General features: G+C 37.2%; 1 protein-coding gene across 1 annotated transcript in view; it reads left to right on the top strand.

The window, feature by feature from the left end:
- Positions 1-21,997, top strand: part of COL19A1 (collagen type XIX alpha 1 chain) — a 356,422-nt gene that overhangs the window by 119,701 nt on the left and 214,724 nt on the right. The window contains exon 11 of the mRNA XM_032650897.1: positions 21,925-21,978. Within this exon, the coding sequence (XP_032506788.1) occupies positions 21,925-21,978 (54 nt within the window). The remainder of the gene's footprint in view (positions 1-21,924; positions 21,979-21,997) is intronic.

Below are 21,997 nucleotides of genomic sequence, written 5' to 3'. Positions count from 1 at the left end.
AGCAAAGCGGTTGTAACGCATAGAATCATCTAGAGGTGATTATGTGCTTGAGAAGTTTTCTAAAAGTTAGAGTCGTAAGCACCACCATTGGTATCAAAGCTCTTCAGTTCATAGGCTTCCAGGACTTGGATGGAACAAAATGCCTCCCGGCTGTGCTTAACGGCCTTGGCAGGGGCGGGTGGGGGTTCTTGATTGTGGAGAAGGATTCCCAGCTGTGCTTACTTAGGAGCCCTCTGACTAATACTCTTCATTCCCCTGTAGAGAACCCCTACCGGAATATAGTTATTAATACCATAAAAGTGCCCTATAAAATCTTGTGAAGTCATGGACTTGCTTAGCCCAAGGTTGCAGTAAATGGAAAATGTGAAAAGTTTGAAATTAAGTATGAACATCGAGTTCTGGCATGGGAAGAATAAACTGAATAAGTGAAAAAAAAAAGGATAATTATTTGGATCTTTAGAGCTTTAAACTAAATTATCTGGCTCATATAGGTTCTGGGAAACACTCAGAAGTGATGTGCTGTTGGCCTTGCTGTTAGAAATAACTTTATTTTAGTTTTTAATGTTTTTAAACTTAAATTAAAAATGATTTAAATGTGCAGAAATGATTTACAGTTTTCTCTCATTCCTGTAGTTTCGTTCTCAACTAACTGCAGTCTTATTTGTGAGTAATTTGTTACATTAGAGACAGGTGAAAACGTACATCATTTCATCTACTTTTCCCACGGGCTGGACTTGACTAACAATTCAATAGTGAATCCTGACATGAACGGCTTTTGAGTAATAAAGGCCGGAAGATGAAGATCTAGATCCTCAGTCTAGAGCAGAGTTGTGTGTCTGAATTCTTAGTCCTCCGCTACAAGTTTGCTTTTGGGATTTGGTCTTTCCCTATTAGTTTGTTCCCAGATGACACAGTAAGGAAAACACCATCCTCACTACCAATAAATAAATGCTATACTGGGATCATTTGGGTGATCAGAACTCTGATTATGAGAAGACTCCTAGCACCTCTTATATCTTCTCATGAATCTGACAAGAGAGTTTGCTTAGTTTTGTGCTAGATGATTTGGAGGAATTTTTAAAAATATATGTGTTTTGGAGACAATCTCAGTGTCCATCAATAGATGAATGGATAAAGAAGATGTAATTAATACACACACACACAAACACACACACAATGGAATGGTTTCAGCCATAAAAAACAATGAAATTTTGCCATTGGCAACAACATGGATGGACTTGGAGGGTATTATCAGACAGAGAAAGACAAATACTGTATGATTTCACTTATATGGAATCTAAAAAATACAACAAACTAGTGAAGAAAACAAAAAAGAAGCAGGCTCACAGATGTAGAGGACAAACTAGTGGTTACCAGTGGGGAGAGGGAAAGGCAGAGGGGCACGATAGGGGTAGGAAAAATTATTATTATGGAATTATATGAAATCATGTGTGTGAAACTTTTGAAAATTGTAAAACACTATATAATTTAAAGACTCATTCAATAAAAACAACTGAAGGAAAAAGACGCATGTGTTAAGAGACTCACAACACTGCTGGAGACTCAAACCAAGCCTACCTCCTGTCCCCCTTGGCAGACTCAAGTTGTCGTCAGTTCAACCATCACCCCTTGCAAGGATGATTCCCAAACCTGTGTCCTGCACCTGAGTTCTCTCCTGGAGTTTGCTTCCCTTTCCAAACTACCCGAGACCCGTCCTCCTGGATGTCAGTGTCTCAAACAAAACCCATCCCCTTCCCTCTTTCCTCTGCTGTCTGCCCCTCTTCCTGCACTTGCGCTTTTCTGCCTGTGGTGATGACCTCACCATCCTCCCGAGCTTTGCGTAGGCCCAAACCTGTAGTTTTCGTTAACTCTTATTTCTCTTTCTTCGGTCGCATCTCAGTTCTCGTAGCTGCCCTGCGTTTTCATTCCCGTGCCGTCGTCCCGAGTTCCAGCCCTCCTCGCTCTTGCTAGACCGCTGGCATAGCCTCCTAACTGAATCCTACCTCTAACCTCTCCCCTCCCCAAAGTGTGTCCTACAGGCCTCGCTCCGCTCATCTCCAAGAACTACAGTGCCTCTGCCATGGCTACACGAGGACGTCCTTGCTCCCTAACTTACCCATCACGGTCCTTCACACTTAATCCTCCCTGTCGGCCGGCTTCTTTTCATAGCATTGCTCTTTGCAGAATCCTGCGCTTCACTGAAACCAAGTAACTTGCTGGCCCTTCAGATTTGTGCCTTTACTTCTACCTTTTCCTTGTTCTGGAATAGCCTCCCCTCATTTCTTTTGATCTAGACTGTGCCTAGAACATGAGAACCTGCCCGGGAATTAGGGACAGAATTAAATACAGACTAAAGTTGAAGAGCCTGAGCCCTAGAATGAAACTGCTGGGGTTCAAACCCTGGCTCTCCCACTTATTGGTGTGTCAAGATACTCTTTCTCTACCTCAGTTTCCTCATCTAGAAAATGGGGAAAACTGTAGCATCTAATGCATGGTGCTGTGGTGAAGTTTATTTACTTGAAGTTAAGGCTCTGAGAATAGAGTCTCATGCATGTAAGATCTTATATAAATGCTAGACACCAATTGTGAATGAGTAACTGTTTTCTTCATTTCTAGGGCTTTACCCTTTAAGCAGATTCTTATATAGGTATCAGGAAGTTTAATAATGAATATGTGTATATAACTTATCTCTGTAATTGTGGGCATGAAAAATACACTTCGCTTACCTTCAGGTAAAATAAAGAACTAGTGCTCAGACATATTAAAGAAATTATTAAGGACAATTTCAAACAAACACAAAAGTCAATAAAGGAGGCTTGTGAATACCTACATGTGCATAGCTGGCTTCGACTCCCGGCCGATCTTGTCTCCACTCGACCCCATCCATGTTCCTGTGGGAGTGACCCCTATTCTTCATCTATGAACAGTTCAGTATGTGTCTCCAAATAAGAAGAACTTTTTAAAAACATAACCACTATACCAATTTCACACTTAAAATTTTAAACAATAACTTCTTAACGTCATTAGGTAATCACGTGGTGTTCAGATTTCAAGAATGGTATAAAAAACGTAACTTTTTTTTTTTTTTAACATTTTGCTTTAGTCAGGATCCAAATAAAGGCTCACATATTCCAGTTGGTTGCTGTGCTTTTAGGTGTGTTAATCTGTAATTTCCCCTCTATCTCTCTGTTATTTTGTTTGTTTTCATTATATTATTTGTTAAGGAAACAGGGCTGTTTGTACCGAAGGGTTTGCCAGTGTGGATTTGATTACATCTCCGTGGTGTAATTTAATATGTTCCTCTCTCCTCTGTGTTCCCTTTAAATGGGGAGTTAGATAAGCCTTAGGTATGCTGTTCTGGGCACAATCACTTCATAAGTGATGTGGTATTCTTCTATCAGAAGGGACCTAATGTCCAGAAATCTCTTTTTGTGATGATAGCAGCCATTGATCATCAATACCTACACCCATTAATTCATTTAGGGTTTCAAAATGGTACTATTTTAATTTCCTCATCCCCTCTACATTTATTGGCTGGAATATTTCTATAGGGAAGAACCTCCCCTCATCTGCTCTCTGATTACTCAGTGGTATGGTTCACATAGGAAAGTCCTGCTAAATGCTTGATTCTTTCCATTTATATACCATTTTTCAAAATAACGAGTTGATTCTCTAGTATCTTACAGTGGTTACCACTTATGTTTTATTTTGTTTGTTTTTTTCAGTTTTGTGAACTGCTTTTCTTCCATTGTAGTTACCCTTATTGATTCTCAAATTGTCCTCTTCGTGGTCAGTAGGAACCTCTCCAGTGAGCCTGCTAATCCCTCTGATGTGAAGCAGGCATCTTGGACAGCTTCCGTGGATAACATGTTCCATGCTCCTGCGTGTGATTTAAGTCCTAACCATGCTGCACGGCCTTAGTTTTTACCTCCAACCTGAAGGCTTCCTGCCCACATCTGCTTATAGTACTCACCTCACCACTGAAGCCCTGCAGCCTCAAAGTTGTAGGGTCTTTGCCAGTCATCAGAGGCTGGTTTCCCCAGACGGCAACGTTCAGTCTTCACATCCCCAGTGCTTGGAAGAAGGCCTCACATAGGTCCTGATGAAATCGATTTGATTACTTAATGTTGCTTTTGTTAAGTAGACTTAAAGTTATGTAGCCCTTCAAGAATTTAATGGGAATAATCTTGCGTATTGTGGGATTTGAGAATCAAGTAGTTTTCTGATCTTGTGTGTATTATTGGATGTGCTTTCTTCAGTCAAGATTCAATGAGTAACATGAAACCACAAACTTTATAAAATATCAGGAAAATTATAAAAAAAAATAGTACAGAAAACACCCATATATCTTTCACCTTATATGGTAGGTCATTTGTGTTCTCTTCCTCTCTCTCTCTTTCTCTCTTCATATCTATCTACCTACCTACCTATCTATAAAATATACATATAATATATATCTCTATAAAATATATATAACATCATATTTAATATCATATATTACATAATAATATACATAATACATTACATATAATATATAGGTAATAGATTATGTTTTATATTATATATTTATACATAACATACATATTTGTATATTATACATATTTATATAATAATATTTACATATAACTTTTTTCATATGATTTGAGAATAAGTTACTTAAATCATGGCCTCTTAACTCTAAATATTTGATTGTGTAGTTTCTAAGAATAGGGATATTCTCTTATATAACCACAGTACAAGTAACAGTTTCATATGTTTACATTAATTTATTACATGTTTAGATTTTAAGAAAACTAAGTAACATTTACTGGCAGTTTGTAAGCACCTTTTGCAGGCAGCAGGTCAACATCATGCCAAGAGATAGAAGATACGATTAGGCTGTTTGTTGATAAAGAAACAAGCTCAGAAAGGTTATAATTTTGCTGCTGTTTAGTTCTTTGCTCTTTATGTCTTGCTAACTCCAGTTAAGTGAGACTTCCTAGAAAAGTTTATAGAAGATCTGTTTCCAAAACAAGCAAAGAAGGGTTGCATCCTAGTCAAACCAAGAGCAGGGTAGAGACAGCCGTGGAAGCAGTGATTCATTGGTCTGGTTGAGATTTGCCTGTGGTGACTGTAGAGGGTTTCCTTGTAGATCTGTCATTCTCACTGGATTCCCAGGAAGCAGCTGCAATGGACTGAGCTGTCTCTCCCAGATGAGTGTAAAGTTTCAGCTCTTTTCCTCATCAGCAAAATGAAATGAAGTGTAGAATTTTGAAAAGGCCTGTAATACTATTGCAGACATTGCTGTAATTTGGAAATTTTCATGCTAACACACAGATGATGTGGCAGTTTTGAGAATTCATTATACTTGAATTCCAAATCAGTTTTAGAGACTGTCATTTAAAATGCCATTATTTTACTCAGAATTCTTCCTGATGATACTTCATTTGGGAGACATCTGTGGGAGACCCACTGTGTGCCTCTGCCCATGGGCATCTGAGACGAGGCCATTCAGTTTGGGCCCATCTCCCATCCCACCCAGCCTCATGTTCTGCTTATGCTCTGTCCACCTGCTCACACATCACCTCATGCCTGGCTTCCCCAAAGCTGCACCTCTTGGTATGTCACATCACCCAGGATTATTTCTGCTGTGGTGCCTCCCTCCTCTTTATAATCAAATTCATTCATATTCCCCCCTCCCCCTCCCCCTCAACCCCCATCAGTCAATATGAGAATAACTTGTGTCTTCTTAACGGTCATTCCTAACGTAGTCACCACAATTTTAGGCCCAGTGGGAAGGGTGGGCTGTGGCATACCATCTTGTCATCATGGTACACTGGGACCATTTCTACAGATGCTTTAGTTTACTGTCATATGTTAGTATCTGTAGAAGTCATGACAACAGTTCTTTGAATGTTTCCTTGGTCCCTGTACCACAGAATCAGTTTCTAAGAAACTTGGAAATTCAGAGGCTACATTAGCAAACATAACCACCACTGCCTACTAGTGGATTTTCCAAAGATTTAGCTTTCAAGAAGAGAGTCTTGAATTTAGACCTCATACAAATGTCAGTTGGGTGGCTTTCCTACCATAGCAATTAGCCAGTTAACTGGGCAGCCAGGGCTAAGGCAACTTAATAATGGATGACTTAAGCTCTTGTAAAACCATGTTTGTTTAACCAGAATTATGCCATTGTTTTGTTAGTAAATCAAAGCATAGACCACTTCTTGCTATTTTGAACTCCAAGGACCATCTAGATTCTTTAATTATATTAACATTTTGTGTCTAAAATCATTTGAAATAGTGGACTGTCAACTAGACCTTGGAAATGGTTTGTGATACATCAGTGAGAGTGTTTCTTGAAAGAGGATTTGCTCTTCTTATATGACATATGAGCCAAATTAAATTTACAATATAATTATCAATAGATCTGCATTTTTAGTTATTAAAGGAAATTGATATAAGCTGATTTTATAAAAGTTATTTTGTTAGATTGAGTTCTTTCTCCTCCTTGGAGAGATAACATAATTAGGTTTATGTGACAAATGCACTTAGGTGAGTAATCTTGGCTCCTATCCATTTAGATAAAAGAATTTTGAACAATCTGTGACGTAACAAATAAGTTTATCAAGACAGACTCTTTCTGAGACTTTGAAAAGCAGGGCCACTTGTCTCTGAATGAGAAGTTGTCTCAGCCTTTATCTCTATTCATTCTTAGATCCTCAGGAAGTCATTATTTTAAAAGAATCTTGGGAATGTAATTCATAATGTAACACTTTACGTATACATTCTTCCATCTCAGCATTGCAACAGTAGTATTCAGGTAGGTTTAGAAGTTATTTGCTTTTCCTAGTTAAAAATCCAAAAGCCGATAATGGCAAAGACTTTACACAGCTGTAGAGACACGTGTAATTAGACTCAGGCCTCCTGTTTCCTAGCACCAGACTCACTTCACTAGATCACAATTGGAACATTAAGCTCTGGCTTGGCAGTTTCTGAGAATCTATCACGTTTCTCAGTATATATTTAGCTGCTAGAGACATAATCAGTCACATCTTTATCGTCCTCATTATCCCTAATAACAAAGCACTAAATAAGTACTGATTGTAAGCTATATTAAGATGATAAGTCACAGATATCTTTAAGTTAGAAAAGAATGTCTTATTTGGAAAAGAAAAGTTCTTTTTTGTAACTGCCTTTCATTAACTAATCTATATATGTGTGAGTTAGTAGTGCAGTTGACCCTTGAACTGTGTGGGTCCACTTACTTGCGGAGTTTTTCAACAGTAAATACTATGGTACTATGCCATCTGTGGTGGGTTGAATCCACGGAGGCGGAAACTCAGATATGGAGGAACAGCAGATATGGGGAGCCAACTCGAAGTTATCCGTGGATTTCCCACTGTTCAGAGGATCGGTGCCCCTAACTCCCTCGTTGTTCAAGAGTCGAGTGAATGCTGCAGGTGTATTCTTTTAATTTTCAAATTTACAACATTTAGGCAAAGGGGTTTTGCTTAAAATGATATTTCTTAACTTACTGATTCTTAATAGTGAATGGAAAACAAGATATTTTAGCGGTTTAAATAACTGAAAAATTAATTATATTGAAAATTTATTTGAAACCTTTGAGCCTTAACAATTCACAAAAGAAGTGTGTTTAATTGTTTCTGTTCTCCTATACTGAGTAGATTTATCTCCATTTCAATAGACCAGATAATAACACAAATCAGAGAGTCCCCATATTAAGTTTATTTTGTTAAAGGTTTACACTGACGCACACACACACAGAGTTGACCCTTGAACAACTCTAGGGGTTAAGGGTGCCGACTCTCTGTGCAGCCGAAAATTCTGGTATAAATTTATAGTCAGCCTTCTGTAGCTGCAGTTCCTCAGTCACAGATTCAACCAACCACAGATTTTGTAGTACTGTACATATTTACAATTGAAAAAAATTTGCATATAAGTGGACCCAGGCAGTTCAAACCTGTGCTGTTCAAGGTTATGGTATATGAAACATAAAATACATCTATAAGGTAGAAGGATGTAATTATTGATATGTAATTATTGATCTAAAAGTCATACAGAAATACAAATGACCTGGTATAGCCAATGGGGGAAAAAAAAAACGGAATGATTAAAACTACCTGGTTTCAACATTTATGATAAAGTAATTAAGAAAGTGTAGTGTTAGTGTAATGACCAACAAATAGACGAATGGCAAAGTATAGAATCCAAAAATAACCCCACATATATATGTACAACTTATTTTCAACACAGGTACAAAAACAATTCAGCAGATAATGGACAGTTTTTTCAACAAAACCTTTGGAACAATTAGATATTCATGTCAAAAAGGAAGAATTTCAATCCATATCTTCCATGTTATCTATTACATTTATCCATTTATTTATAAATAAGTTTATAAATTCTTGGATATGACCCTAAAAGTCCAATCCATAAGAGATAAAGTTGTTATATTAGAGTTTATCAAAATTAAAAATGTCTCTTAGACTCTGCTCAGAGAATGAAAAAACAAGCTACACACTGGAGAAAATCTTTGCAAATTACATATAAGATAAAGGGCTTTTATCCAAAATATATAAATAACATTAAACAATCCAAATTTTAAAATGAATAAATGATTTGAAAAGAACACTCAGACAATAAAGATCACAAATAAACACATGAAAAAATGCTCAAAATAGTCACTAACGAAATGCAAAAACAAAAAACAAATTTTAAAAGACCACACAAATGTTTGTTATTTTAATTGTTGTGATGGTTTCATGGCTGTATACATATGTCAAAACTTATCAAATTGCACACATTAAATATGTGCAGTATGTTAATTATACCTCAATAAAGATGTTAAAGTTTTTAAATTTGAAAATGCCTTGACAAAAATAGACAGCCAAACCACATCCTGGGAGCAAATATTTGCGAATTGTATCTGATAAATGACTTGCATATGTAACATTAAAAGAACTTTTAAAATGCAGTAATAAGACAGGCAAACATTAAAAATGGGCAAAATATTTGAATGGATACTTCATTGAAGAAGATATGTGGGCTTCCCTGGTGGCGCAGTGGTTGAGGGTCTGCCTGCCGCTGCAAGGGACACGGGTTCGTGCCCCGGTCCGGGAGGATCCCACATGCCGCGGAGCGGCTGGGCCCGTGAGCCATGGCCGCTGAGCCTGCGCGTCCGGAGCCTGTGCTCCGCAACGGGAGAGGCCACAACAGTGAGAGGCCCAGGTACCACAAAAAAAAAAAGAAAAAAAGATATGTGAATGGCTAATTAGCACATGAAAAAAATCATTAATTATTGAGAAAATGCAAGTGAAAACCACATGAGATAACTGTATGCACTGACTAGAATGGCTGTAATTTAAAAGACTGACAATACCAACTACTGGTGAGGAGTAGTAGTAACTTGACACCTTTACACTGAGGATGGGAATGGCAAATGATGCAGGCACTTTGGAAATTGGTTTGGAAGTTTCCTAAAAAGTTACACATACACTTAACCATGTGACCTGGCTATTATACTTTTAGGTATTTACCCAAGAGAAATAAAAACCATGTCCACACAAAGATATTTATGCCATTGTCCATAGCAGAATTATTTAGAATAGCTAAAAATGGGAAACTGGTGAGTGGATAAACAAAATGTGATATATGCATACAAAGAACACTACTCAGAAATAAGAAATGAACTACTTATCCATGTAGCAACAGAATTATGCTGTGTCAAAGAAGCCAGGCCAAAAAATAAAAAACCTCCATATTGTACTACTCTGGTTATATGAAATTTCTAGAAAAAAAGCAAAAATATAGACAAAAAGCACATCAGTGGTTGTCTGGGCTGTAGCTATGATGGGCAACTGACTACAAATGGGTACAAGGGAACTTTTCCGGCTGAAGGCGTTTTAATCCTGAATTGTGGTGGTGATGGCACAACTATATAAATTTACTAAAATTCAGTGAACTGAACATGTCAATATTATGGTGTATAAATTATACCTTAAAAAATCTGTTAAAAAGATATTTAGGCTGAAAGTAGAAATTTGGGGCTTATCAGCATATAGATGGTGACGCTAGCTATAAAAGTAGAGATTATACCGGGAAAGTCTGCTGAAAATGGAAACAGAAGAAGCTGTTTTCTGCAGATCCCTGTGGAAGAGCAACATTTAAACGATGCAGCAAAAAAAGGAAATGAGGAAATGTGGCTACTGAAGTAGAATAAAAACCAAACAAATATAGTGTCTCAGCAAGCAGTTATTTCTAGGAGGGTTTGGTCAAAAAGATATCAAATGCTACCGATGGGCCAAAGGAGAAAAAAGACTGTACGGCATCTGGTGGTCACCTGAGACCTTGGCATGAGCGGGTTTTGAGTAACAGGGAGGGTCCAAGTCAATCTGGAGTGGCCTGCAAAGTGAGTGAGAAGTAACAGAATGCAGACAAGAAGTATCAGAGCCTGTTTCCAAAGCTTATCTGAAAATAGAAGGAGCAGATGAAGCAGAAACCAACAGGAGAGGGAAGTGAGAGGTTTTGTTTTAATAGAAGATTCAACAACCTCTTTCAGTGGGAGCAGGGGGATGGAACAGAGGATGAAACAATTCTTCCATGCTTTAGAATAGAGGAGAGGACGGTATCGATGTAAGTGAATTCGTAGATTTCAAGGCATTAAGGGAAGGTTTGTGTGACAGCGTCTGTTTTCTCCATGGGCACCATGCTCACCCGAGGGTAAGAGCAGGAATCTTAATACCGAGGGTTTGAAGGAAACGGAGTAGTGTAAGGACATAGAATGAGGTTAGTGGTCATGATTTTATAATGGCATTATTGGCCCAGTTGTGTGACTTTCTCTAGGATTGTTCAGCAGCTGAAGAACAAGAGAGAAGGTGGGCAGTTGGACTCGAGGTTGGCTCTGTCCGAGAGACAGAAGAACAAGTGTGTTCAGAATAGTGGTAGAAGAGTGGATGAAGTAAGAATGCAGACAAAAATGAAGACACTGGGGTCTGATGGACACTGTTTTCACTTGGGTTCTCCTGACTTAGAAGCAGGTAGTTTATTTAACAGGGGTCTCAAGAAGCAGGAGTAAAGGGATGAGGAAAAGCTAATTTAAAAAGGCACATGTTTAGCCACTTACCATTGTAGGCAACTGAGGCTGAGACGTGCTGGGGATCCCTGAGGAACCCTGTAGAATGTGCTTTACAGTTGTCTCTCTATAGGACAGGAAGCTGACACATTAATCCATCAACTCCAGTTACCCTTTGGTGGAGGATTGCTTCAAGGGCTGTTGAATTCCCCCCACCCCGTTAGATGTTGACAGTATCTAGGAGTCCATAGGAACTGAACACAGCTTCAGCTGAGAGTTGAGCCTAGGGCATGTGGTACAAGGTAGATTACACCAAGTGAAGGAAAGTCCCTATGAGGTCAGAGTAACAGCAAATAACTTGGGATAGTAGGAGGAGTTCTTTGGGTGTGTGAAAGTTACATATGTCCTCTGAGCTACTGATTTATCATCAGTAAAAGGGGATGAGAACATGCAACTTGCAGAGTTACTGCTACAAGTATCACGAGCCCTTTCTATGTAAAGTGCGTGGCACAGAGCCTGGCATATAGTAAAGCACACAGAATAGAAGCCAGTGTATTATTGCTACTATCTATTGAAATATCAGTAATGTTAATAACTACCTGTATTGTGGATAATAATAGATTAATCCAAACTCTGTAAAAGAGTTTCACTACTTACCTGAACACAATATTTTGCATACCAAGGCATTGTGATTTTGTTTCGAAGGATATTAAATTTTTGTATAGTGTTTTTAAACCATTTTTTAATGAAGTATAGTTAATTTACAGTACTGTGTTAGCTTCAGGTATACAGTAAAGTGATTCAGTTACATATACATTCTTTTTCAGATTCTTTTCCATCATAGGTTATTACAAGACATTGAATATAGTTCCCTGTGCTATACAGTAGATCCCTGTTGTTTATCTGTTTTATGCATAATAGTGTGTACATGTTAATCCCAAACTCCTAATTTATCTACTCCCGGTACCCACCCCTGCTATCCCCTCTGGTAACTGTAAGTTTGTTTTCTATGTCTGTGAGTCTGTTTCTGTTTCATAAATAAGTTCATTTGTATCATTTTAAAAAATTCCACATATAAGTGATATCACATGATACTTGTCTTTCTCTGTCTGACTTACTTCACTTAATATGATAATCTAGGTCCATCCATGTTGCTGCAAATGGCATTATTTCATAAATTTTGGTATAGTTTTGAAAATAGTTTCATCAAAGAATGGGTATGGGAAAAATCTTAAATGTAATCTGATTTCCATTTATCCTCTTTCCTTTCGTTGGGATTGCATTTAAGTTTTGTCAGACTAGAATGATTGTATTTTCAAAGAAATCTCCAGAGATGTTCTACTGGTTTTGTTTTTGAATCTTCTGCATTTGAATTTATCCTAACACTGAGAAACAATCTAAATGCAACTACTCTCTAACAACCTCTGATGTCAAATAAATTTTCTTTAATTCTGGCTTATTAATGCTGTAGTTTTATTTTCAATCATTTTCTTCTCAATGAACAAAAAAGGAACAGCTGGTTACTATTGTCAACTTTGTTTGGGATTTAAGTATGCAATGCTTGAATATCTTTTTTTTTTTCTATCTGGATATAGAACTCCCACTGCTTTCAAAGAATGATAGAATTTACAATAACGAAGCTTTAGAGCTCACCTAGTCCCAGTATATAACCTGATGAATTAATACCAGTTAAAATATTAGTAATTGTCATCTAGCATTTCTTTTGTATTCCTCATGGGTAATTGCCTGATGTGTCCTTTGCTCAATTACCAGTTGATATATTATTCTTTCTCTTATGAATGATAAAAGCTCTGTGTATTAATGATGTTAAGCATTAAGCCACCATATAATGCTTTTTTTCCCCATTTTGTCACTTGCCCTTTAGTTTAGTTTATGTTTTTGCCTTACAAGTTTATAATTAGTGTTTTGTCAAATGTATTATTTTTTATGAATTTCTTTTTTTTGTTTCTATACTTTGAGTTCTAAGCTATGTTTCACTTATATTTTCTTCTGCTCCTTTAACATTTTTATTTTTAAGTGGGCTATCTAACCCATCCAGAATTCACTTTAATGCAAGATCGCACTTACTCCTAATAAAAGTCCATGGTGTTTATATAGCATATTGTTTCAGTCTAACATTTCATATCATGAATATGAAAAAATGTTCATAATATATATCAGTGGTTCTCAGCTGAAGACAATTTTGCCCTCTATGGGAAATTTGGCAATATCTGGCGATATTTTAATATCTGGAGATATTTTATTTGCTAAGACTGAAGGTAGGTAGGGCGCAGAAGAGGCTAGCTACTGGCCTTTAGTGAATAGAGGCCAGGATGATGCTAAACATCCTATAATGTACAGGAGAGCCCTCGCAAGGAAGAATTGTCAATGATGCCAAGAGTAAGAGAACTTGATAGGAGAGAGGAGAGAAAGAGAGAGAGAGAGAGAGAGAGAGATCGATTGGGAGGTCCTCTGCCAGTTACAAGCTCATCAATAGTGATAGTACCTGGCTGATATTTGTTTCCTACCCTGAGGGGCATTGTCAGAGACTTTGCCTCCTGATTTGCAGAAAACCAGATTTCTGCATTGTATTTTTGCTTATCCCCAGTCTGTTTTAAAAACAAATGAGCTTAATAGTTTTAGAGCACAGATTGTGGAGCCATAGTGCCTGGGTTGAATCAGGATCCTGCCCCTTTTAAGTTGTGTGACATTGGGCAAGTTACTTAACCTCTCTGTCTTCAGTTCCCTTACCTGTAAAATGAGGGTAATAATTGTATCTTTACCTCAGATTGTCATAGAATTGCAGGATGCTTAAAGCAGTGCTTGGCACATAGTAAACATTATAGAAGGGTTGGTGACAGTGATAATAATAAAGTAAATGACTTTTTAAAAATGAACCTTATTTGATCACCATGGTCCCTACTTCTTATATTAAAAGTAATACTTTTTAAAATTGATTGCAGATTTTTGCCACTGATCAATTTGAAGCGGCATGTTTCTTCTTTAGCCATCTGCCACATTTCTTGTGCCCTTGCCATGCCGCATAAACCCCATCAGACTATCAGTTCTGTTCTCTGTATTATTGTTGTTATTATTTAACTTTTATAAATGACAAGTTGCAGGTTTCCTTGTAGACACATATCTCTTTAATATTTAGAGTTGCTTATGCTTTCTGTCTATGAGAACCATTAATTTTGAATAAAGACTGTGTTCATTTTTAGTTACATTCTGAAAGTCGATGCTATCTATGGAATTATATTTGTCTTCTTGTGTCAAAGAATTCAGTTTATTCTGTTAACTTGTGCGGAATACATTTCATATCGATATCTAGACACTGTGTTGTTTTGGATCCCCTTACTAGATATTTTCTTCTGGGTATTTCTGAACCTCTTAATTTCTGTTTCGCTTTCTGTCATATATGCCACTCTCTGGATTAGTACAGTCCAGTGGAATTTTCTGTGGTGATGTAAATATTCTATCCTGCGCAGTCCAATATAGTCGGCACTACTGAGCACTTGAAATGCGACTAGGGAAACTGAAAAACTGAATTTTAAATTTTATTAAATAGCCATGTGTGGCCAGCGGCTACGAGCCTGGAGAGCCCAGCTCTGCAGCATCTCCTTACCCTCCATTTCCAGTTTAACATCTTCAGTTTCATTATTTCTTGAATGTATTTCACTGAATATGTTTGTGTGGCCTTTTGTTTATCCTATATATTATATGCATTTCTTGTATCGCAAGTAATCAAATTATTTTTACTTCATTTCCTGTGTTTTCAATATGGTAATAACACATGGTCTTAGATGATTGCGTAGGGTTAGAAAACTTTTCCCTTCTTCCCTTCTAGGTTCTTTGACTGGTCTAATAATTAAATTGACATATGATAGACTAACAGGAGAAAAAGAAAGTTTTAGTACCAGAGCCCCATAAAAATATGACACCCAAAGGCAGTCAGGCACTTGAGGTTTATCTGCCGTCAGACCTAAGGAGTGGGACGGGCCAGGCTTACAAGGGGAGGAAGACAACTCACCGAAGGATGAGAAGGGCATATGTGTGGTAAGCAGATGTTTGCCTATCATGTAGACAATTCTTTAGATACAAAGTTATCCCTGGTAATAGTTCTGTTTCTGGGCCAAGCCCCCTATTAAATTCTTTTAGGCAATTAAGGCAGAGGGAAAAAAGCTGTTCCGGAGTCTTATGGGGCTTAATTGCCTTTAGCCCAATGCAGTCCACATGCCAGAGTGGCACATTTTGGGGTGGTTTGTGCTGCTGGCACTTAATTGGGACTGTACATATGTATTTCTACTTGTAAAATATTTAAAATATTATCTCTTAAAATCAGGTGCTTGCTTTTCTTTTTTTCTTTTTTTTATTGAAGTATAATTGATTTATAGTATTATGTTAGTTTCAGGTGTACAGCATAGTGATTCAATATTTTTATAGATTATACTCCATTTAAAGTTATTACAAAATAATGGCTGTATATCCCTGTGCTGTATAATATATCTTTGTAGTTAATTTGTTCTATACATAGCAGTTGGTACTTCTTAATCCCATAGCCCTATGGTGCCCTTACTTCTTCTCTCTCTCCACTGATAACAATTAGTTTGTTTTCTAGTTCTGTTTTGTTATATTCATTCATTTTATTTTTTTAGATTCCAGATATAGGTGATAACATAGAGTATTTGTCTTTCATCTGACTTATTTAACTAAGTATAATGCCCTCCAGACCTCTCCATATTGCTGCAAATGGCAAAATGTCATTCTTTTTTATGGCTGAGTAGTATTCCAGTGTGTGTGTGTGTGTGTGTGTGTGTGTGTGTGTGTGTGTGTGTGTGTACACCACATCTTCTATATCTGTTCATCTGTTCATGGACACTTAGGTTGCTTCCATATCTCCGCTATTGCAAATAATGCTGTGAACATTGGGGTGCATGCATCTTTTCAAATTAGTGTTTTTGTTTTCTTTAGATATATGCTCAGGAGTAGAATTGCTGGCTTATATGGTAGTTCTATTTTTAGTTTTTTGAGGAACCTCCATACAGTCACTGTTTTTCACAGTGACTGCACCAATTTACATTCCCATCAACAGTGTACAAGGGCTCCCTTTTCTCCACATCCTTGCCAACATTTATTATTTGTGGTCTTTCAGATGATAGCTCTTCTTACAGGTGTGAGAAGTTTGTAGTTTTGATTTGCATTTTTCTAACATCTTTTCATTGAAAGATGAACATCTTTTCATTGCCTGTCAGCCATCTGTATGTCTTCTTTGGAAAAATGTCTATTCAGGTCTTCTGTCCATTTTTTAATTGGGTTGTTTTTTTATTTGATATTGAGTTATATGAACTGTTTATGTATTTTGGATGTTAACTCCGTATCAGTCATATCATTTGCAAATGTTTTCTCCCATTCATTATGTTGTTTTTTTTGTTTTTGTTGCTGTGCAAAAGTTTTTAAGTTTAATTAGTTCCAATTAGTTTACCCTTGCTTTTGTTTCCTTTGCCTTAGGAGACAGATCCATACAGATATTGCTATTATTTATGTCAGTGATCTGCCTATGTTTTCTTCTAGGAGTTTTATGGTTTCCAGAGTTACATTTAGGTCTTTAATCCATTTTGAGTTTATTTTTCTATACAGTGTGAGAAAATGTTCTAACTTTATTCTTTTACATATACAATAGCTGTCCAGGTTTCCCAGCATCACTTATTGATAAGACTGTCTTTTCTCCATTTGTATATTCCTGCCCCCTTTGTCATAGATTAATTGACTATCGGTTAGTGGGTTTGTTTCTGGACTTTTTGTTCTGTTCCATTGATCTGTGTGTCCGTTTTTGTGCCATTGCCATGCTGTTTTGATTACTGTAGCTTTGTAGTATAATCTGAAGTCAGGGAATGTGATATGTGTAGCTTTGCTTTTTTGGAAGCTTTCTTTGGCAATTTGGGGTCTTTTCTAATCCCATATAAATTTAGGGGTTAGGTGTTCTAGTTCTGTGAAAAATATCCTGGGTATTTTGATAGAGATTGCATTGAATCTGTAGATTGTCTTGGGTAGTATGATCATTTTAACAATATTAACTTTACCAATCCATGAACGTGGTATATCTTTCCATCTCTTTGTGTCATCTTCAATTTCTTTCATCAGTGTCTTATAGTTTTCAGAGTACAGGTCTTTTACCTCATTAGTTATATTTATTCCTAGGTATTCTAGTCTTTCTGCTGCAACTGTAAATGAGATTGTTTCCTTAATTTCTTTTTCTGATAGTTCATTGTTAGTGTATAGAAATGCAACAGCTTTCTGTGTATTAATTTTGTATCCTGAAATTTTACTGAATTCATTGATGAGATCTAGTAGTTTTTTGGTGGTGTCTTTAGGGTTTTCTATGTATAGTATCAGGTCATGTGCAAACAGTGACAGTTTTACTTCTTCCTTTCCAATTTGGATGATTGTATTTCTTTTTCTGTCTGATTGCTGTGGGTAGGACTTCTGATACTACTTGAATAAAAGTCGTGATAGAAGACATCCTTGGCTTTTTCCTTATCTTAGAGGAAATGTTTTCAGCTTTTCACTGTTGAGTATGATTTGAGCTGTGGGCCTATTATATATGACCTTCATTATGTTGAGATATGTTCCCTCTATTCCCACTTTGTGGAGAGTTTTTGTCATAAATGGATGTTGAATTTGAAAAATTTGTTCTGCATCTATTGAGATGATTATATGATTTCTATTCTTCAATTTGTTAATGTGGTGTGTCACACTGATTTGCAAATACTGAACCATCCTTGCATCTATGATAAATCCCACTTGATCATGATGTATGATCCTTTTGATCTACGGTTGGATTCAGTTTGCTAATATTTTGTTGAGGATTTTAAAATCAGTGATACTGGCCTGTAGTTTTCTTTCTTTTTTGTGATATCTTTATCTGGTGATGCTAGCTTTATAGAATGAATTTGGAAGCATTCCTTCCTCTACAAGTTTTTGGAATAGTTTGAGAAGGATAGATGTTAACTCTTCTCTAAATGCTTGGTAGCATTCACCTGTGAAGACATTTGGTTCTGGACTTGAGTTTTGTTTTGTTTTGCTATTGATTCAATTTCATTACTGGTAATTGGTCTGTTCATATTTTCTATTTCTTCCAGGTTCAGTCTTGGGAGATTATACATTTCTTGGAATTTGTCCATTTCTTCTAGGTTTTCCATTTTATTGGCATATAGTTGTTCATAGTAATCTTTTATGATCCTATTTATATTTCTGTGGTGTTGGTTGTAACTTCTCCTTTTCCATTTCTGATTTTATTGATGTAGAACCTCCATCTTTTTGGGGTTTTTTTAATGAGTCTGGCCAAAGGTTTATCAATTTTGTTTATCTTTTCAAAGAACCAGCTCTTATTTCATTGATATTTTCTATTATTTTTAGTGTCTATTTCATTTATTTCTCCTCTGATCTTTATGATTTATTTCCTTCTACTAATTTTGGATTTTGATCATTTTTCTTTTTCCGGTTCCTTTAGTATAAGGTTAGGTTGTTTATTTAAGCTTTTTCTTGTTTCTTGAGGTAGGCTTGTATCACTATAAACTTCCCCATTAGAACTGCTTTTGCTGCATCACATAGATTTTTGGATTGTTGTGTTTTCATTTTCATTTGTCACCATGTATCTTTTCATTTCTTCTTTGATTTCTTCAGTGATTCATTGGTTGTTTAGTAGCATATTGTTTCGCTTCTACGTGTTTGTGGTTTCTTTGTATTTTTTTCTTGTAGTTAATTTCTAGTCTCAGACTATTGTCATCAGAAAAGATGCTTGATATAATTTCATTCTTAAAATTATTGTTTTGTGGCCTAGAATGTGATTTATCCTGGAGAATGTTCTATGTGCACTTGAAAATAATGTGTATTCCTTTTTTTGGTGAATGGAATGTCCTGTATATATCTGTTTAATTCATCTGATCTAATGTGTCATTTAAGGCCAGTGTTTCCTCATTGTTTTCTGTCTGGGTGATCTGCCCATGGATGTAAGTGGGTGTTAATGTCCCCTACTATTATTGTGTTAGTTACAATTCTCCCTTTATGCCTGTTAATATTTGTTTTATGTATATAGGTGTTCTTATGTTGAGTTCATATATATTTACAATTGTTATATCTTCTTCTTTGATTGATCCCTTGATCATTAAGTAATGTCCTTCTTTGTCTCTTGTTTATAGCTTTAAAGTCTATTTTGTCTGAAAAATTATTGCCACCCCAGCTTTCCTTTTTGTTAATAGAAGTATAGTTGATTTACAATATTATATTAGTTTCAGGTGTACAACATAGTGATGCAGTGTTTTTACAGATTATATTCTCCTTAAAGTTATTACAAAACAAGAGCTATATTTCCCTGTACTGTACACTATATTCTTGTTGCTTTTCTGTTTTACCCATAGTAGTTTGTATCTCTTAATCCCATACCCTTGTCTTGCCCACTGGCAGGCCGAGCCAGGTCTTGGGGTCTCTAAGTGCAGAGCCCAGGCGTCCCAGAGTAGGCCAATTCCTGGCACAGCTGGCTTTAGGGTCTGGGGTGTCCTGAAGCTTGTTTCAGCCTGCTGGTGAGTGGAGTCAGATCCTGGGGCAGCTGGCTGAGTGGCCCATGGTGTCTCACAGCTGGTGTTGGCCTGCTGGTGAGTGGGGTTGGATCCCAGGGTGTCCTGTAACTGGTGTCTGCCCACTGGTGGGTGAGGCTGGTCCTGAAGCTAGAGCAGGCTGGCTGGTAGGCGGGGCCAGGCCCCAGGTCTCTGGCTGCAGGGCCCTGGGAGTCCCAGGTCTAGTGCCTGCACACTGGTGTGTGGAGCTGGATCTTCGGCCCTCTGGTGGGCAGGGATGTATCCAGGGGCAGCTGTGGGCTCAGGGGGTCTTAAGGCAGCCTGCTTGCTGGTGAGCTTTGCCCCCACCCAGTTAGTTGCTTGTCCTGAGATGTCCCAGCACTAGCATCTACAGGCTGTTGAGCCAGTGTGGGTCTGGGTCCTGGGGCTAATAAGCTAGGAGGAGGATTCCACAGTTGTGCTTCCCAGTGCCAGTGTCATCATGGTAGAATGAGCTCCCCCAAATGGCTGCTGCTGATGTCTGTGTCCCCAGGGTGAGCTCCACTTGCCTCCTTGTCCTCTGAGAGACTCTTCAAGATCAGCAGGTGGGTCTGACCCAGGGTCCTTTCAAGTTACTGCTTCTGTCCTGGGTCCCAGATCATGTGAGATTTTGTGTGCACCCTTTAAGAGTGGAGTCTCTATTTCCCACAGCCCCCATGGCTCTCCCAACGTGATCCCCACTGTCCTTCAAAGCCAGATGTTCTGGGGCTCGTCCTCCCAGTGCAGGACCACCAGGCTGGGGAGCCCAACGTGGGGCTCAGACCCCTTGCTCCTTGGGAAGAATCTCTGTAATTGTAATTATTCTCCCATTTGTGGGTCACTTACCCAGGGGTATGGGTCTGGGTCTCCACCCCTTCTATCAGTCTTGTTGTGGTTCCTTCTCTATATCTTTAGTTGTAGAAGACCCCTTCTGCTAGTCTTCATTGGTAGGTGCTCTATAAATAGTTGTAAATTTGTTGTACCCAGGAGAGGAGGTGAGCTCATGTTCCTACTCCACCGTCTTGGCCCAGGAGGTGCTTGCTTTTCTTTTTTGCAAATAAAAATAATAATGTTTATTGCCTTAAAAAATGAAGAGCAAAGGAATATATAAAGAAGGGAATAAAATCACCCTAGTGGCACAAAGCAGAGAGAGATAACTACTACTACTACTATTACTACTATACACACACAGAGTGATGTGTGATCCACTTGGAACTTGAATGAGTTCTTTCTACACCTAATATATCTTTTATTTTTAAACACTTTACATATTATACAAATAATACATGTTTATTGTTTAAAAATTGAAAAACAGTGAAGAGTATACTGAAGGAAATAAAATCGTCCATAGTCACAGCATGCATAGATTATTTATTTTTATTTTTCTGATTTGTTTTCTTCCAATAGTGTTTCTAAGACCCATAGGTAGATTTATACACAGGTAGGTAGGTGGATGTTCAGGTAGACAAGCATTTCTTTTTAAGTTTTTGAATTATACTATAGCTATGCAGGGTGAACCAATAAAAGTATATACCTTTCAGATAGTAATCAGACAAAAATATATGGAGCTATGAGATGTGTCATCAACAATGGTATTAGTGGCCATTTTGAACATTTGTAACTTTACAGTAATAAAAATAGATATTGATTAACATTTATTCACTAAATTTGGTAATCAAATACTTGTATCTTACTTTTTTATATTGTGAGAGCTTTCCTATAGTATAAAATAAAATTCATAAACATGATTTTAATGGTTGCAGCTTATTCCACTGTATCTATATACCATAATTTATCTATCCAGTTCCCTATTATTGGACATTTAGTATGTTTCTCTTTTTACTACTATAAATAGCATTGTACTCTACATCTTACTGCCTAAAACTTTTCATCTCTGATTATTTCCTTAGGATACATTCTTAGCAGCAAAATCACTGGGCCCAATGACATGAGCAGATTTAAGACACTTGATATATATTGCCAAATTGCCCTCCAGGAAATTCTTTGTTGCTTATAGAAAAAAATAAATAATCCTTGTTCTATTTATACTCTTTAATCATTTTTATGTGGCTTTTTTTGAACCTTTAAACTTCTCTTCGGTTTTAGGACTCAGAATTGTTTTTTAATAAATGTTTCTTTCAAGAGATTAGTGAAGTAATCATGTTGTTATAAATAGCCAAACAATGCAACTCCCTTGTTTTTTCTTAGTAAAGGTTTTCAGTTGCAACATTTTTCATTGTATAAATTGTTTCTTTCTAGGGTGCCCAAGGAGAAAAAGGAGATCCAGGTTTGGCCGGAGTTAATGGGCAAGATGTAAGCCTAACTTTTTTTC

This window comes from Phocoena sinus, chromosome 12, assembly GCF_008692025.1.
Source record: "Phocoena sinus isolate mPhoSin1 chromosome 12, mPhoSin1.pri, whole genome shotgun sequence".
Lineage (NCBI taxonomy): Eukaryota > Metazoa > Chordata > Mammalia > Artiodactyla > Phocoenidae > Phocoena > Phocoena sinus.
This window is presented reverse-complemented; position numbering and strand designations above follow the sequence as displayed.